The sequence below is a fragment of the Ostrinia nubilalis genome, chromosome 24, assembly GCF_963855985.1.
Source record: "Ostrinia nubilalis chromosome 24, ilOstNubi1.1, whole genome shotgun sequence".
Lineage (NCBI taxonomy): Eukaryota > Metazoa > Arthropoda > Insecta > Lepidoptera > Crambidae > Ostrinia > Ostrinia nubilalis.
Genome location: NC_087111.1, coordinates 7,103,702 through 7,123,811, shown reverse-complemented (window position 1 = coordinate 7,123,811; position 20,110 = coordinate 7,103,702). Strand labels below are relative to the sequence as shown.

Below are 20,110 nucleotides of genomic sequence, written 5' to 3'. Positions count from 1 at the left end.
TTCTAATTGTTAACATACAATAAACTAGTATTTAAACCAGCGCCTTAATCAACGTAGGTATCTGAAGTCACTGAAAAAAGTACTATTAAAATGAATTCAACATAGGTTTAGTCGCGTTCTTTTTTGTACAGAGACTTCGTGACGGGCATATTTTTCAGCAGGCTACAGCAGCAATTTTGCCTGAAAAATATTACAGTAAGCTCCAATAAAATGTCTTTGTGATACCCAGCAGGCGTATTGTCAAAATTAAATGGCTTCACACATTGCATTATAAGCTCTTATAGAGGCCCCATTACGTAGAGTCAAACCAATGTCAAACCCATCCAATTCCAATTTGTTCAAAACAGCACTGAAAATAACTTTTTCAGTACGTGCGGCGTCCGCGCCAATTTTCCTTCGAGAAAATCACTCGAACGTCAAGAAGCTATTAGCCCAAAGAGGCCGCACTCGTTTCAGCAGCCAGAAAAAATTAAAAGAAAATTCACGTTGACACTTCCACAGCTCGTTTTATTGGTGGACCGCAGCCGCCTGGCTCACCTGATTGGCCGATTTAAATGGGGCTCTAATGAGGGAAAAGGACGAGCGCCTAGGACCGACCGCGGGCAATAGGCGAGAGTGAGATGGATAGTCACTTCTCGGGTACTTACAGATAAAGCAAGCGTTAACGGTGGGCGCTAAGGAAGTCGGATCAGTCGATGCAATGGATGCGTGGGATTGTTGCGAAATGGTCATTCGTAATTTTACTAATGATTTAGTTTTACTAACAATTTTGTTTGTATTATTTAGAAATTAATAGGGGACAAAGACGTATTTTTAAATAAATAATGGTTTCATTAGCTTATGTTTATAATTTTCGACAGATAATTAATAGGTAGGTATCTACTATGAGTAATTATTTCCTATCATTAAAAATTATGGTAAGCTATTAAAATTTACGTGATTTGACATTAATGCTATAGATCAATCAAAACCAGTTTATAGAAACAATAAAATTATAGCATGTTATTTATGTAAATTCCATTTAATCCATCAGACTACATTTTGTAGCCAAATAACATCTATTACTACAACTACCTACAAGCTACTCTTTACCTCGATGTGCCGTGTCGTCTTAGTACCTTATGTATGACTCCAAAAATAACAATCATGGTATATGTTTTTCCTAATAAAATTACCTTCCATCATCAGCTCACCTTAATAACCTGAAATAATACAACTGTTGGTACATACGTACCTACCTAAAATATTTATGAAATTATCCTCCAACTCCTAAGCGTTAAGGAGTTGTTCTTTACTACTGGAGATGGGCTGGAGGACGTAGCGTGGGCAGGCTTCCTACTAGGTGGACCGACGATCTGGTAAAGATCGCGGGAAGAGCCTGGATGCGGGCAGTTCATTGTGGAAAACCTTGGGGGAGGCCTTTGTCCAGCAGTGGACGTCATTTGGCTGAAACGAACTTTAACTACTATCACCTGTTCATCATGATAAGCAGATGACCTGATGCAAACACTTGAATAACTTTAGAAACTATACGTTTCTATAAAATTAAAAGAATTATCCTCCAACTCCTAAGCATTAAGGAGTTTTACCTTCCATCATCAGCTCATCAACATGAGATGATGACTTCCAGACGCAAATACTTGAATAACTTGAGAAAAAAATATGAAAAACGTAATTAAATATATGAGGTTTGTCCTCGATTTCCCTAGGATCCCATCATCAGTTCCTAACTTGGTAACAAAGAGACCACCTCAAAAGTACTCTATCGAACAAAAAAAAAAATGAAAATCGGTACAGAATTGACGAAGTAACCTAGAAACAAAAACATACAGTCGAAACATAGAACCTCCTCCTTTTTTTGAAGTCGGTTAACAAGAGCTTAATGTGTGCCAATGCAACGCAGCATCACTAGTCGCATCGGCATGACCCGCGCGATCAAATCGCATCCACGTAAACATCTTCGAGAAAAACTCAACGATCCCCACTACTTACACTACTTCGCGAGCTTTTTTAAAAAACGACCGCCCCAAACTACCGCTGTCCTCTTCCCGCCCCTGCTCGTAGTATGGGCTACTCTGTGTTGTCGTCCTTCTCTAAGGCTTAGCGCTCGTCAAGCGGGCGGTAATCTATCACGAAAGTTTATTCGGTTGAGAGACGTAATAGCGGTGAGGCGAGAGCTACCGCGCGGTGAAGTGTGGATGTGCATTTTCAAAAATGGAATCGAAACTGAAAAACTTCAAGGACTCGTTGAATTTGCAAGATTGTGAGAAGACAAATTTGAGCACGCCATTTTCGATTAATGACATTTTGACCAGAGAGAACGAAGGGAAGTACTGCCAAGAGAGTTTTGGCGCGAAGATGAGTTTTCTGGCAAAGGCATCAAGCTGTTATGCCAAGGAGGAGTTTCCGAAGAAGGAGGTTTTGGAAAAGAGTTTGAAGTACTACGACGACTGCAGCAGCTACAGAGACTACGCGGACGACGGCGCTTTGGACATGTCTAGGAAAAACAATTATCCAGTCACAGAACTTTCAGGTGAGTTATATAATGTATAGTTTCCAATTTTTTGTGGTGTGTTCTTTAATTTTGGACTTTTCTTGCATGACTCTTTATTATTGTCATTAATTCTTGAATGACTCTACCTGACAATTTGTTGTTTACTTAACTTTGTTTAAGTATTTGTTTATTTGTTGTCAAACAAAAATGACTCATCTGGGTATTGTCGAGACAGATTTAATTGTCAGTGTTATAGCCTACTTATTTTAGTATTCTGTGGTGTTATTGTCAAAGTTAGAGTCATTTATTTACGTTTGATTTTTGTTCTGTTTTTTTGACATTGATTTTATTTATTTTATTTTGTAGAATAAGTATTATTAATCCCATGCTTAATTTATAAACAATGTATTTTTATAAGTTCATGTTGTGAATTCCAGTGCCAGCTGTGGTAGCGGGTTCGAATCCCGCCGAGGATAGGGTTGCCAGGCCCAAAAACACAAAAGCCGGACTCATTGGAAGGACATTTTACCTTAAAAGCCGGATATGTGCAATTATTGTCATAGCTCATCATCAGTCGTCCAACATCCTGATGCGTGCGCTTCGTAGCTTCGTGTTATTCTAAATAAAAAGCCTCACAAAAGCCGGACAGGCCGGACAACACAATATTTGGCCGGACAAGACCGTAAAAAGCCAAACATGTCCGGTTAAAGCCGGACACCTGGCAACCCTAGCCCGGGTCATTTAATTTTGTACCTGGAGTTTACTATACTTTTTATGGAGGTAGGTATGTTGATGCATGTAAATATTTCAGTTACAAAGGTACTAATTTTATTTTTATGGGTAAGTAAGTAAAACTGAGTGCTTGGATAAAATATTGGTGCGATTGTTGGAAAAGTCCAGTTATTTATTTATAGTTTAACTAACTTTAGCGCGTGGATTTTGGTGTAGGTATTACAAAATGTCTTATCAAAAATTACAATCGTATTAAGTCTTAACCCCCTAAGACCCATTTTTTTGATCCGTAGTTAAAATAACCAACTGTCAAATGTGTGTCAAAATTAATGACAAGTGGTTAAATATCAGCAAAATGCGTTTTTTCGAACGATGGATAGCTTGAATGTAATTATTTTAATTATTAGGCTGGGTTGCATGTTACTTTAACTTTAACAAACGTCAAAAATCTGACAAACTCCGTTATAGCTACGTTTAAAGTTAGGTGGTGCAACTCAGCCTAAGTTTTTGTTTTTTGACCATTGGTCAGTCAATTTAATTAGTTACGAGGTGAGATAGTAGTAACAGTTCCTCCGTGGTTGAGGATTTCGGGTGAAGCTCGCTTCCACCTTCGGCCTGATCATCACTTACCATCAGGTGAGATACAGGCCAAGAGCTTCCAGGTTGTGGGTAAAAAAAAATATTTTACCTATCTGTGGATTAAAAAACTGGGTCTTACTTACGAATAAAAGTTACACGTGGGTTGTGGTTTAAAGTGACGTTTATTATGGTAATTACATTTTATACCACTAAGGGCTGATTTTACCATCGTCGGATAAGTTTTAACTGAAGAATAAGTTTGGCACATTGATAGTGTCAGTATGGGAAATATGTCAAAATGACAATTTTGTTCTTCAATTAAAAGTTAGTAGAGTGTAACTTTTTATTAGTACCTAAGGGGGAAGGGGGTAACTAATTAACTACTCGTACTTGTTTGAAGTAATAAAAAAATATTACTTCAAACAAGTAGGTACGATACTATTTAGTCTTTGCGAAAAAATTGGTCCCCGTGAAAACTTTCCTCCCCTTTTTTTCATTTCCTAGTAATTATAATAAGAAAATACGTATAATCGTATGTCTCCTAAAGTAACTCATAATATCTTCAAGTAAACCAAAATCGCTAAAATCAAGTGGCAGTGGGCGGGGCACATAGCTCGAAGAGCTGATGGTTGCTGGGGCATGAAAGTTCTTGAGTGGCGACCACGAGCCGGAAGACGTAGCGTGGGCAGGCCTCCCACTAGGTGGACCGACGATCTGGTGAAGGTCGCGGGAGGTGCCTGGATGCGAGCGGCGCAGGACCGGTCTTTGTGGAAATCCTTGGGGGAGGCCTTTGTCCAGCAGTGGACGTCTTTCGGCTGAAACGAACAAACGAACGAACGAAACCAAAATACGTCATCAAAATGGTCTTATTTTTCCGATTAAGTATACTACCTACTTAATTATTTTGTCCAAAGAAAAAAAAATACGAAAAATTTTAAATGCAATGTTGTTAAAATGTTTATAAACAACTTTTTTTTACTTTTGTAATTAGTATTGGTTTATTAAGAGCTTTTATTGGCTTATCTGAGCTTTGTGTACTTATGAATTCTGTCTTTAATGACTTTCGTCTTCGACAATACTTAATTATTTACTTATGTAAGCGACTTAAGTATGTTTATTTAATCATTATCTCACATATGAGTGCTACCTGTTAAAAATCATAATTTAATTGACACGCGATTTCTATTGAGGAAAAATACTCGTAGAAAAAAATACCAAAGATAACTCAATATGGTTTTAATTTTCGATATTAGATAATGTTTTACGATATTCGTATTATCTCACCTTAATACGTACGTAATTGTCATTAGTTAATTATGTGTATATTATTAATTAGTTCTAATGACTTGTTTTCACTAATGAACTTCGCGAAAAAAACAGCTAACTCAGATTAAAAATCTTATTTTAACAAAAAATTGACATGTCGTTAAATACCATAAAAAGGATGAATTGGTATCTTTACATCTCAATACATTAATATAAAACCTCAACCCGTTTGTAATTAGAAGAACAATAAAATTTTAATTACAAAGTACTTAATCGATTTGTGCAAATAATTGTAAATATTTATTGCTACTGTGGAATGAAGTCAATATCATTAGCTTTGTGTATGCCGCTCATTTCTTAATCCTTTACTTATTTAAACTAAACAAACGTCCTTTTTTAAAAACGACCAAATTAACTCGACTAACCAGGTAGGATGGGTCATCATTAAGATAATTCAATTAACAGGGTTATGTATATTTTTGCATTAATGTAATTAAGAATGACATTGTTTTGGTTAGTAAAATGTAAGAAAAAAAGTTGTATGTTTTTTTTACTAATGACTTTTAATGTCACTAGCCAGTGTTTGTTTATTCGAAAAAAATTTAAGCTCACATTCATTAAAAAAAAACTAAAATCGCTGACAACCTAGAAGACGTGAAAAAACAATCGCCATCGATTGCGTTCTAAACTTAAAATTTCAAATTAATTCCCTCCGTAATTGCGCGCCAACAATAGCGGGGTAATGGAGCATGCACACTGACCGGTCGGAAGGGTCGCGACAAAAACTTACATTAATGTTTTTTAAATGTTGGTAGGTAGTTATATGCTATGTACATATGACTTAATGTCAAGTATGTAATTAGGACATAAAGTAATTAATTTTAAGGAGATTAAAATAATATTTGTTTTCGTAATAATTCTTAATGAAATAGCAGTAGGCAGTCTAGTCTGTCAATTTTCGGACGGACATTTAGGAATATTAATAAAAATGTTTTTTTAATTATTGACAAAGTATTTTAACTATTGACAATGTTAATTAGTTAGTTATACACTTTCTCCCTAATAATGAATCACTTTAACGATGTCTACTAGGAGCTAGATAGGTATAATTCTTATAGAAAATAGCCATCAAAAGTAATTTACTTATCACCATTATTTATTGTATTCAATAACAAAAAGTGATCTGTGGTTTCGCGGGTGACGTTCTAAATTCAAATGGGGCCCTCCCTAATTACGCCGCGACAATAGTGGTGTAATGGAGCGACGGCCGGCCGTGCCGCGCCGCGACGTCTCTACTTGGACCGTGTTCCCACTGTGTTCAGAAAAAGGACAATCTATTGTTAAGCAGTAACGTTATTCGTTATTTTGGGACGATAAAATATCGGATAGGATGCTGGGGGAAGAAATGACACACTAAACATAGTCAGCAGTGACGTCCGTCCATCTTTTTTTGCTTGAAAGATGATGTTACTTTGTAATTCTACATATTATTATAGGATAATATGTGGGATACATCCCAATCAAAGCTGACCCATTTACAGTAGATTATTATCTTACAAATCTGTAAAAAGAGAATGTCAATATTTCTTGTTAAAAATGTAGAGTTTAAACGAATTTTGAAGGATACAAAAGAAACTATAAAAGTTGGCATCCTGCAAGTGTAGCATCCGATAAAAAGTCGGCTTCAGCTCGACAGTGGAGCCTTACTATCATCACTTACGATTGCGACACCCTCATTACTATAAGTGATGACGCTTAAAGCCATTCAGCCATTCAATTTAGTAATTACTACAACGGGAAAGTTCAGCGCGTGCCACCGAGTGACGAATTCAAAATGTTTATGTAAATTTCTTTGATTAGCCACTTTTTTCGTACCCTTCAAACGTTCTTCGGCGCTTTTCATTACTTAAGTTTTCTTTGAAAGCATTTTCGGCTCGATAAATGGCCTGCTGAACTTCGCTTTTTCATTTTACCTTTCTTTTGATTACGTGGTTGTATATTTATTGTAATACTTTTGGTTACGAGATTTCACTGTCTTATTTAACTCTATCTTATAGCATAATGACAAAACAAAGAGGACGAATAAAGGAGGAAGAAATCTTACTATGTATTACATAAATGAAAACTTTTTTGCCGGAACTTAGTAGACACAATTAAGTAAATAAGGAAAATCTAAATAACTGATGATGACTCAGAGATTATTTTACACTTGAACTTGGTGGAATTCCTAAATAGAAATGTAAAAAGTAAAACTTACTTTGAACACATTAGTGCACACGAAAATAGGTGCCTTCCTGAATCAGTTCACTTTACAATTCATCCCCGTAAACGACTGAAACTTGCTACAATAGCGTCTGCGACACGCAAAAACACAGTTACGTCTAATGCCGCTGTCCCGGTGACAATTCGCGTAATGGATCCATTGTGATCACGTGACCTGCCGGTTAATTGATTCGTGCGGTGTGAACGCTCCCTAATGAGTTTGGTGCGGGTCGGTCGAACTTTGTCCTTTTTGAGAGAAAATGCTTCCGTGGGAAAATTCGTGCTTAAAATTCCAATATTTTCGCCATTATCGTTATGCATTTGTTAAAATGAGGAGACCTACTGATAGGGGTAATATGAGAGCTTTTTTCAATGATCTATTAAGATTTTACAGTTTCACATACATTATTTGTAACGGTTTAAACACTTTACCGTTAGTAAATACTACACGTCCACTGAAACCTGAAAAGTAAAGTTTAGAATGCAAATTCCATTTTTAACTACTATTCAACATATTGTGTGTACCTAACTAATTATTAGTAATGGAGGTACAATTTGAGAATCTCTTTTACTATCATCAGGTCATTTAGTCTCCACTGCAGGACCACGATCCCCTCTAATGTAATAAGGCAAATGAAGGATTTGGCCTACACTCCCTATGCTGGCCAGACGGATTAGGAATCTATTTATTTAGTACCAGTGAATCGAGACACAATAGAAATCATTTGTTACCGCGGTCTCATGTGATCACTTAGGCTGAGTTGCACTACCTAACTTTAACCGTAACTATAACGATAACGGGTGTTTTTAGTATGGAGTTTGACATACTTTTGACGTTTGTTATGGTTAAAGTAAGATGATGCAACCCAGCCTTAGGGATCCACGAGTTTATTTTAAAGATAATTAGTAATTTGTTATTTCACAAATTACTAATACTCCCGTTAGCCCCTCGTACTAAGCTAAATATGCTTGTGTCACGAGTGAGCTCACCACAATAGTCAAGCGGCGGCGGGGACCGAACCAGTCAGTAAATCACGAGTCAGTCGGTCCGACCCCTTCACCGTTCGGCTATCGTGGCTTTACCTATATTAACTGACCAAAGTAATATCATCTCTCTTTGTTTCAGATGACTACGACTCCCGTTCGTCCACCACCGGCTCTCCTCTTCGGCGGCATTCGTCTCCAAGCTCCGACCTCGGCTACAAGCCCTTCCTCTACGACAAGGGCAGCCCCCCGCCCGACCCCCGCGCTCCCCGCGATTCCCCTACCTACCCAGACTACACCCAGAACAACGCCCGAAAGAAACGCTCCCGCGCAGCCTTCTCACACGCACAAGTATATGAACTAGAACGACGATTCAGCCAGCAAAGATACCTCTCAGGCCCAGAAAGAGCAGACCTTGCTGTCAGCCTCAAATTGACAGAGACGCAAGTCAAAATTTGGTTCCAAAACCGAAGATACAAAACGAAGAGGAAGCAACTACAGATGCAAGAGAATGGTATGCTAGCTGCCGCTGCGGCGGCCGCTAACCATGCCAGAAAAGTCGCCGTCAAAGTACTCGTCAACAATAATGGACAACCCAGCCTACCTGATATGAAGCAGTACCAGAATCCTATGCTAGGCAAAGGAATAAATCCAGCTTTATTCGCTTCTCCAAACTTACTCGAAGGTTCGCCGATCTTGAAGCATTTTGCCGGAGTCTATGGTGTGGATTTCGTTAAGAATCCGGAATACAAGGCGCTGCTGCAGGAATCGTACCACCAAGCGGTGTTACAGTCACTGTATGGACCACATTTGGGGGTTAACTACCCAAATCTTCCTCTATCCTACATGTACTACCCTGGTCACCCAGCCTTTGGCATGCCAATGCCATGCGACTTCGAAAGGAGTCAGAGCGAAAACCGAACGGAGAACGACAAAAGCAACGGCGAAAACTCACAGACCAAAGACAAAACTGAAGAAAAAAGTAAAAGTCCGATCGCGTTGAACGAAAACAGCAATGAGAGCATGGCCAGTAATATAGAGGTGGAAAACTGAGCAAATAAAAGACAAACGGCACGGCAGCTTTTAGAAAAAAGAAAATAAATTAATAAATTAATGAACAGATTTTAGTTCCTTATGAAGCTGGATTTCATGACCGAACCAAAATATAACCAAAATAGGTATGTTGAAAGAAAAAAGAAACCAATCCGTTAAAAGAACAAAATATTTATTAAATTAAAGAAATTTAACAGATTTTAAGTTCATATGAAGCTGGATTTCATGAACGAAACAAAAAATGTAACTCACTTATATTGAAAACAGTAACCAATCCGTTTAAAAAAGAAAATATGTAATAGTAAATAAAAGAAATAATAGATTTTAGTTCCTATACCTAAAGCTGGATTTCATAATACACTCGGCATCAAATAAATCGCACATCCCGCAACAAGCACTTTTCAAACGTATGCATCCTCACTTCCCACCAACATTGGTACCATTTGAAAGCCTAGTTCTAAACTTAATTTAATTAAATGAAAGGTTTTTACACCAAAAATGTGTTTTTAGAAGGATCCAGAGGACACGTAAGATCATTATTTGGTTTTATAACCACAAAAATTGGTATAATTGGTCCCAGAGGTGAGGAGCCCCAAGTGAGGCCTTTGTTCATCAAGACACAATTTTGGTACCTGTTAATTGTTTATAAAAAAAATGTGTGGGCTTTCAAATAACACCAATATTGTTGGGGCACTATGATTGTGTCAGAAGAAAATCTTTAAAGTTCGCGTCGCGGGAGGTGCGGTTTATTTGATGCCGAGTGTAGAACCAAATTGTAATCAAAATATGATAAAAGAAAACAGAAACCAATCCTTTAAAAGAAAAATATATAATAATATTTATTAAATTAAAGAAAAAACTGATTTTAGTTCATATGAAGCTGGATTTCATGTCGAACCAAAATGTAACCAAATTATTTTGAACAATATATTAAATTACAAGAATGAACAGATTTTAGTTTCATATGAAGCTGGATTTCATAATAAAACCAAAATGTAACCAAAGTATGTTAAAAACCAAAACAGAAACCAAAGATCACTGAGTAGTTAGTAGAATTGTTAACGTTTAGGTTTAATATGTTGTAAATATGTTTTAACTGGTTGAATGTTTAGTAGTTACTACGCACATTTGTAAATAGTACCTACAAAATAGAGTTAAATAAAAGTGCAATACAGTTTATTTTGTCTTTAATTTTTTTCTATCCCTAGTGTCAGAGTTTATGATTGTAATAAATATCAATGGCTCTACCAAACCATGCTCTCAGGGGGCCTAGTGCGAGTTTACATCAAACGCGCTGTCAAAAAATGACATTGAGGGCAGAAACTGCGTTAAGCGGGCACCCGCGCGGGGGACTTTCGTATGAAACCGCGCGGGCGTCCGCTTAACGCAGTTTCGGGCCTTAAAATGTATGACGGATTGTACAGCGCCCCTACCGGGAAACGTTAAAAAACTAAAATTTTCATACATTTTGATCACTAGTGAGCGCGTTTGATGTAAACTCACCTCACACTCAGCCCACTGAACAAAAAGAATCATGGTTGACATTACACCGATTTCTTTTCTACGTCAGTTGATTCTATCATGTCCAAATCATGCTAGGAATATAATATTTTAGTTTGGGGAAAAAACTCAAATACCTCTAGATCTAGACAGTAGGTATTACTCTACCCATTGACCACTATCTTCAAAATTTTATCTGCTACACATCTGTGCTACTAAAACTGAATTATTTCTTTAACAGCTCTCTAAATATCCATTTTAAATCATAACAACTTCTGATCGTTATATTTTTGGAGTGCGAAGTTTGAAAATATCGACTCTATCAAAAAATACATAAAATGAACCTTGATAGGTACATTCAATGTAAAATTAAAAATATGACTAAAAACACTTCTATAAATAAGCATTTTTGATAGAGATAGACGTCACGTCATCGGTGTTTTCGATTTCGGTTTACATTCGTGATTTTTGAGCGTATTTTTTTTAATCTTACAATTAACTAATTTAATTTTAATGCCACAATGATAAGTCCCTGGCAATGGATGATCCGAACGATGATGTTAATCCATAGAGCTACTTTAAAAGTAATGTTACTAAGCTCTATAAAATGATGTAAGTAGGTAAGCCGATATTTAAAATATAATATTTTTTTGACTGCCAAAATTAATTAAATAATCTGCCATTTATTAACTAACTAAAGTGCTGTCACCCCAAGTCAGCCAAGTCATGAAGCCATTTAACGTAACTGACTGTAAATTTAAGCTTCCGCTCAGAAACTTTTAGCTTATAAAATGACAAAAGTTTGCTCAAAATGACATCGAACTGCAAACCAAAAACAAAGAAATAGCCATTAAAATAGTTTTATTTCTTAAATAAGTATTCACAGGTACCTAAATCTATTTCAAAAATGGCCGCCCTCACCCGCTAATCACGCCGTAAGAAGTCCTCGGAGGCTGCGTCGCAAGTCGGAGGCGGGGAGGGAAAGTGAAGAATGTCCTCGAATCACCGGCAAATTGCGGGGCTTCTTCGGCGAGGGGAGTGGAGGCGGCTTCTGGGAGTATTCTGGTACGTTATTATGCGATTGCGAACGCACGAATTCGAATTTGCTGCTACAAATTATGCGCAAGCCTAAAGGACTATTTAGGTGAGTATAGTTCCAGCCTGTATAGTCTATCTGATAGACTATATAGGCTGGAAACGATAAGTGATCTCACTCGATTACTCTAAACGATATCGAAAAAGTTACTGATCCTGAAAGCGCTTCACGAGCTCTTTAAATAAATAAATAAAATCTTTATTAAATATTATTTGACAGTTTATACTCTAGGCTAATCTTATAATACAAAAGGTAAAATGATACATGTGCCTGAACTAGGAAAATTTTCCTGTATCTCAGGCGAAATAAAGGCTTAACTATACTTTACTTAACTATCAAACGGTATCTTTCAAATGGTACCATTAATAGGTTACATAATAAACTGGATCTATCTGAATATTCAATGTTTCCAGCTTCCATACATGAGGTAGAACCACATAATGTTAAAAACTACACAAGATATCGTAAAACTGGTTACTGATTCTAAAAGTGCTTCACAAGCTCTATCCAATGGTATCAATAATAGGTTACAGAAAAAAGCTCTGGTAAACTTTTTCTAACTTCTGTCGTCGTCGTAAAAAAACAATGTCGTCAAACAAAATACATATAAAAATACCTTTTCCCAACGCAAGCCGTCTCCACCCTTGTTCAAATCTTCTCCAATAAAATTATCATATGAATACAGGGCGACATTATGAAAATGCCGCGCTTGCCTTCCGGACGAAGAATCGCGAGAGCTCTCACCCGGTAAGGTGCTTCATTCATCGCTACTGACTCGGATCTAATTACTTTGCTACTTCTTTGAGACTGATGAACCTACTTGAAATAATAATATTGAATTTATATTTTTACACTGACGTAATAGGATCTCTAGATATGAAAATGCCGCGCTTGCCTTCCGGACGAAGAATCGCGAGAGCTCTCACCCGGTAAGGTGCTTCATTCATCGCTACTGACTCGGATCTAATTACTTTGCTACTTCTTTGGGACTTGGATGAACCTACTTGAAATAATAATATTGAATTTATATTTTTACACTGACGTAATAGGATCTCTAGATATGAAAATGCCGCGCTTGCCTTCCGGGCGAAGAATCGCGAGAGCTCTCACCCGGTAAGGTGCTTGATTCAACGCTATTGGCTCGGATCTAATTACTTTCTTACTTCTTTGAGACTTGGATGAACCTACTTGGAATAAATAATATTGAATTTATATCTTTACACTGATGAAATAGGACCTCTAGATATGAAAATGCTGCGCTTGCCTGCCGGACGAAGAATCGCGAAAGCTCTCACCCGGTACTTCTTTAACTACTTTGGGACTTGCTTATACTTACTAGAAATAAGCATTTTCCCTTATAAATTAACCATCTTAACGACGACATAATATGCCCTTTGAATTGTGGATTTTAATATTAATAAAATTTAGAACAATCAATCAGGTTTATAAAGCTTTCGAATTCAACGAAAATGGAAACAAAGTGATTTTAATAGTGTCAAAATCCCAATTTAAAATCGAACCTGTAAGTAGTCGAGGGAGTTATTTCTTACCAAAAGGATGTAGTCTATTAAAAGCGAAGTATTAATTGCTTAAATAATATTAATGTTTTAACCAAAATAGTAAACAGGATTGATTACTCTATGCGAGATAGAGTCATCATCATAATCAGGTCATTTATGCCCGTTTTCACCATCAATCCCTAATTTTTAAGTGACTCCTATGGTGACAGGCTAACGGTCACTTAAAAATTAGGGATTGACGGTGAAAGCTGCAGGACGCTCTCTATTATAGATTATGTACTTAAAGTTAAATTGCTTACAAAACGTTAAACTGCGTTATAAAAGAGAGCCAGGCTCCGCTTGAACAGAAAAACATGTGAAATATACTCCTATATTCGGCATTTCAAACAGAATTGAAATGTTTAAAAGAGGCATCAATACAAAGACAAGTAAGCCCCCATTTACAATTCTGAGGATTTTCTGAGGCGCTTCCTCCATGATGAGTCAACTACGATTGTCGGCTGTAAACACTGCATTACCGCTCATCCTCTGCACTTGTAGTGATGGGCAAGTGGCTATCGATAATTTTGTCGATATTTTTAAAACTACTATGTAAATAAATCACCCAGGCTGAGTCGCATCACCTTAACTTTAACCGTAATTATAACTTCAATCGGTGTTTAGACTTAAGTAGTTGCAACCCAGAGTAAAAAGTTGGCAGGTGACTGTTGGAAATGAATAATTTTTTGGGAAGGTAAAGCTCTTAGCTTTCATATAGATGTTATCCCGTGGCATGGTAAATCCACACTCGTCATTGAAACACATTTAGGAAACGTGTAAATGTAGCCAAAAAAACTAGATTTATATGATTATCCAGATGTTCTATATCCCAGGTATAAAACCTACCAGTTGGTAGGCTACCACTGAACTAAACGAACGAACTTGAGGCACCAGTGAACCATAAAATAAACTGTTGTTATTTTGTTTTTGTAGCTCACAATCTCAGTGAAAGTAAGTTACTTACCCCATATTTAATGTGTCTATTTCGTATATACGGAGAAATAAACGATCCATTTATTCGACGGATCCCCAGGATAACTTGGTCGTTTTATCGATATCGTACATCACTAGCGAGGGCGCTTGCGCTGCATTAGTGCGACTCTCGAGTTACCGCACGTGCTCCGGAAATGTCGTCCGTAAACAAACCCGATGCTAATTACGACTATTAATGAAATAAAACGAGCTACAGAAGCTTGGGCGTGGATCGGGGATTGATCTTCTTTTGTCCTTTCCTGTGGCTTACCTGAGTAACTTCTTTGTAGCATCTTACTCCAACTTTTTTTAAATTTCTTCATTTGGGATGTACGTAGGTACAGGTACTCACTTTCATTATATGGAGCTACAGAGTCCTATATTTTGTGTACGGAGCTTGGACATGGAGGGATTCTTTTGTCTTTTCCTGTAACTTCTTTGTAGCACTACTGAGGCTTTCTATTTTCCATTTTCTCGTTTCAATGAAATTACTTAGTATATTTTTTTATTGATAGAAAGCAAAGCTTCTTAATTTTCTATCGAGTGAGTTTTAACAACTGTCACCACAATACTGAAGTCAGTCATCTCCTATTGATGCATCGCGTTATGTATACAAATTACCTAAGTAAGTATGTATATCCCTTTTTCACAAGATTTTCAGCAACACAGCGTAGCTACTTGCAGGTAGTGAAAAATATAGATATGAAAAAATTAAATGAAAGCTTTCCTTATGTGGCAGTGGCATAGATTGAAGCATTTGGTGTTGCAAAAATTAATAAAAGTAATATTTTGCCAGTAACGACAACATGTTGTAAAACTTCCAAATCAAGACGCTGTTATACTCGTACGAGCATCATCAATGGAATAAGTAAGGTCACCGCGAATATAAATGGTTTGATGGCGTCGTTACGTTCCCAGCATTGTTTACGCCACATTTGGACGCGATCACTTGGCCGTAAGGTTGCCAGATCTTAAAATATAAATGCTGGACAGACCAACATATTCCGACTTCCCACGACTCGTTCCGTCTGCAATTTCTAGATAGTTAAAATCCACAGCTTGACCGCCAATGGTCACTGGTTGGGTTTTACCAGTGAAGGCCAAGCTTGTCCAGGGAAAGTCAAACTGTCATTGGACCCGCAACGAAATTAATCAGAAGAGTATAGGAGCAGTTCGAAGTTAAGGATCCACTTCTCTCCAGTGCAGTCCAGTGCCGGACAGACAGCTATTATAGCTAGTTTAGTAGCTAAAATGTACCATGTATCTAATGTGACCAACAAAATATGACAAAGTAAAATAAAAGTGACTAAAATGCTTACCTAAGTAAGACTCGTGATACGGGGAACGCGGGTTTGGTCCCCGCCGACGCCGCGCCGCTCGACTATTTGTGATGAGCTCACTTGTGACACAAGCATATTTAGCATAGTACGAGGAGCTAACGGGAGTATTAGTAATTTTGTGAAATAACAAATTTTTAATAATCTTATTAAAAAAACAAAAAAAACATCGGACTACATCTAATTTGGTCGCTTACGCAACCAAAATACCTTTGTCCGGCTTTATCAAGACGCCTGGTAACGCTACTCGGCCCTCATCTTGAGACCATCTCACTGCATTCGATGTAAAGATGCAGTTTTATTGCTCAACAGTTTGCGATTTTGTTCACACTCGTTAATTACTTAGTTCAGAAGTCAATAAAACTAACGTTTTTAGGTAGGTATTATTGAATGCTTGTTAGTCTGCTTAAAGTTTTAATATTGAACGCATTCTGTCTTGTCACGTCTAGCTAAATTGAAAACTTTAACATTTTAAAACTCATGAAACTTTTACAGGTCCTACATAGTATTAACCCTACCACTGCTTCGGGACAATAAATGGGCCAGTTTTAATACTATTCTTTTGTTTTAAATTTTTTCTTCTACAATAAAATTTGGACCTCCTTAGTCGTTATTTTACGATGTTCCTCCATGCTCAAATTCATCAAAATCTAGGCTTACGAACATTTTGTATTGAATAGCATTATCGAAAAGCTGTAAGTTACGTAATTTTAAAATTCAAAATTCAAAAACCGAATTCCAAATCCGAATTGCCAAAAAAGAAATAGACTTGCCGCCAAAACCATTAGTGCCTCATTGAGGATTTAAAACGTTTAACCCCTTGAGCAAAAAAAGGTCGCCTGAAAAAGCAAATTAGTATTAGCGGCACTTAGCCCCAGCCAAAACATCTTAAAGGAGGCGAGACGGTGAAAAAACTGGGGCACATTTGCGCAAATATTGGGCCCTACTATGAACAAGTGCGAGAAAAATGTGAAATAGAGTCGATCGAGAGAGATATTTTAACTTCTCTTTTGATCTAATACTTACCTACTACTTTTAAAATCAATGCGTGACGTAATGAAGGGGTTTTTATTTTAACCACATCGCATAAAACCGAGGTAAACATGTAGCTATTAGGTTAAAAATCAATTATTTCTGATAACTATAGAAATGTACTAAAACATAATAAATAACGCTTCACTTTCCCACCAAGTAATCCCCGACCACCAAATTGAATTATTTGATAATGCCGAAATATCTACATACATAATATTAATGTCGTGTATTTGAATGCAAATTGACATAAAATTGAAATATAAAAAAAGCATTATTTACATTTTAGGTAGGTATTTAGATTTGAATCAGGAATAGGGGGAGGACTATGTTCAGCAGTAGACGTCCTGTTGTGGCTGAAATGATTTGATGATTATACATATTTAGAAGATTGTGAAAGCATAAATTGTTATAGACTTACCACGAGTGTCCGTAGTAGGGGCCCGCTCGTCTAGACCCCAGTGGCGCGAGGCGCGACCACCCGCCCGCCGTCGTGACTCTTGACCACGCTCTCACGCTTCCAAGGTCCTCAAGGGTTGGCGGGGTTTGTTGGTGGTCTCCTTCTGTAGATTAGACAAAATTGCTACAATGACATAATGGTAAGGGAGCCGAAGCGGGGAGTTCAGGGATTTACTAAAACGCGGCAGATTTAACATACAGCAAGGGATAATCTGACGAAGTTGAAGTTTTTTTTTTCAAACTTATGTAATTACAAGATTACTGAAGCGTAGTTATGTTTTTTTTATCTCACCCGTTAGAGTGATGATCAAGCCGAGTGAGCTTCACCCGGAATCCTCAACCACGGAGGAACTGGCTATCTTTCAAACAACTGTCGGAACACCACAATGCTGTTAATATTGTTGTTATAACGACAGGCTTAGGTAAGATGGTGGTAGCATCCAGGCGGATTTAGAAAAAGTTTCAAGTCCGTTCTAGCTACCACTATTTTACATGAGTCTGTCACCTTCACTATAACAACTTTCCTGCAATTGGACGTAAAATAGCCAGTTCCTCTGTGCCATGTTTTTCATCCATTTTTTTAAATTTTCATTTAGTAAGATAATCAAATATGTATTAGTAGAACATTACTAGACACTTTGAATGTGTGTATTCGAGCATCAATGAAACAATAACTCAAAATTAAGACATAAACAACCTCACGCCACAACCCGGATGCGTTTATGTTTTTTTACCCTAAACACATGGAACAATTTCTGACGAAGTGCTGGCCAAAGCCATTGTTTAGAATAGCCCTCAACGAGATGGGGCATGGGGTGATAATATACCCCATGGGGCGACAATATGCCCCACGAAGTGAATCGAATAAGTGACCCCGGGGCGACACTTAACCATTTTGATGGATGAGGGGTCAGTTTTGCTTAATTTGGAATTGATTGTTGGTGGTCCCCGGAACTCCTTAAATTGCAATCTATTGTCTGTATAAGATAAATGGGATTATTTTTGGGGTTTTTTCTTTAAAATGGAGTTTGAAACGTAAAAATGCAGTTAACATGTGTAACTGCGCTGTGAAAAGTAACAAATTAACAGACATAGTTAAAGATACGAGTAAGATACTTACTTTGGCGTAAAATAATTTAATTTATTAAATTATCACTTTTAAGATTATATTTACAAAGTTAAATAAAATTGCATTAAATTATATCAAGTCACTAGTTCATAATCATTAATTAGATAAGACTGTCATGTTTTTATATTAGTTCCAGTCAAAAGCCTCCTGCTATTACTTAGGTACTTGTTATGTCCTATAATTGCTTATTTTGTGTAGTGTCCAATAAATAACCACCCCCATAAAATCTAACAGACATGTAAGCAATTAAAAACCTTAACAAAAATCCGATATCGCAACAGCAAGAAACGCAAGAAACCATCTGCCTGTTATAAAAAACTGAACAATTAATATAAAATTTCTAATTGCTGTTAATCCCTCGTTAACCCCTTCTACACGTGCACTTCTCTCATCAAATTATCCGTTCTCATTACCGACTATAAAAAAAAACACACGTAATTATGCATATAAAACCTCTTTTCACATAAAATGCCGAGATAAAAAGGTCGTCAAGACACTTCCTTCGTCTATGGAGCCGTAAAATGGTTCCGTGCACCCATTAACACTATTTTTACAAGCATTTCAAATTCATTGAACGCACCGTCCTCAATGAGCCTCAAATATATTTTAAAACGACCAAAATAACAATTGTTTACATTATTTTTTTAGTATAGACGTAAAGCTTGTGCCGAATTTTTCTAATCTTAAGACAATTTTAACGGCGGTAAGGATCATAATCGCTTACTAACGTGGCAACGAGCCCGTGGATGATGTATGATGGAAATAACATATTGGACAAGCGATTGACGTCTCTAACGTAGCTCTAATTAATTTATTGGCGCTTTTAGAGCGGAAATGGATGGAGTAGAGTTGCTATATTAAAATTACTGTATCAAATCAAAAGTTTTTATTTAATGAGTAAACTATACTACAATATGAAAAGGTATGATGCTATTTTTCATGTTGTGTACATTACTTTTAAAAATTCAAAAATCCAAGTAGGTTAACGCCATTAACTTAATAGCATTCAGTTGAATACATAAATACAAATTGATATCTAAGTTGCACTAAATAAAATTTCAAATCAGTAGTTTTCTCTAGTCGAAATTACGCAGGTTAACTAGTAAAACTATTGTAGATGGAGATGTCACTAGCTATCATCACATTTTAATATCTCCAAGAAGTTGGACGCACAGAATATCCCCGTGGGCTTTTATACAGTTCCAAAAAAACTCCAACTACATAAAATGTACGTACCTACTTCTAACAGCCACTCTATGGATCCCCTATGCCGCGGCAGCACTGGGCGGTATTTACAGGTCGCATCCGGCGAGCTATTACTTAATAGCCGTCGCACCGCGCTCTAAATGGTTAACATTGGTTCCCAAACTTTTAGCCTGTTTTCCACCGCCAAAGAGATAATAAACTAGGGATGTCTAATGTCTAGTTGAGTGGTCTTCGTGTTAGGATTGCTATTTTTTGACGAGCGAGCCAAAGAAAACTACTTTTTTTGCCTTCTTTATCATAAAATTTTTTGCTCGACTCTTTTTTGGTGGAAAAAGTTAATTGCGAGGATTTTGTAAACATGGGCTCACTCCGCTCGCAGTGGAAAACCCTCTTTTGCCTTGGGGTGCTGTCTTTTTTCAGGCTTTCAGATGGGGACTGTACTGTACTGAC

The 20,110-nt window shown here is 37.1% G+C and overlaps 1 protein-coding gene across 1 annotated transcript; it reads left to right on the top strand.

The window, feature by feature from the left end:
• Nucleotides 1-2,157: 2,157 nt before the first annotated feature.
• On the top strand, nucleotides 2,158-9,417 carry LOC135083815 (homeobox protein bagpipe-like). Its single transcript, XM_063978559.1, has 2 exons — nucleotides 2,158-2,533; nucleotides 8,460-9,417. The coding sequence occupies exons 1-2, from the start codon at nucleotides 2,215-2,217 to the stop codon at nucleotides 9,368-9,370; spliced, it is 1,230 nt and encodes a 409-aa protein (XP_063834629.1). The 5' UTR covers nucleotides 2,158-2,214; the 3' UTR covers nucleotides 9,371-9,417.
• Nucleotides 9,418-20,110: the final 10,693 nt, after the last annotated feature.

Bases quoted from the DNA above. Each gene is read 5' to 3' on its own strand.
- LOC135083815 (XM_063978559.1), top strand. From the start codon at position 2,215: ATGGAATCGAAACTGAAAAACTTCAAGGACTCGTTGAATTTGCAAGAT. The intron at 2,534-8,459 runs GTGAGTTATATA...TCTTTGTTTCAG, and splicing joins TCCAGTCACAGAACTTTCAG to ATGACTACGACTCCCGTTCG.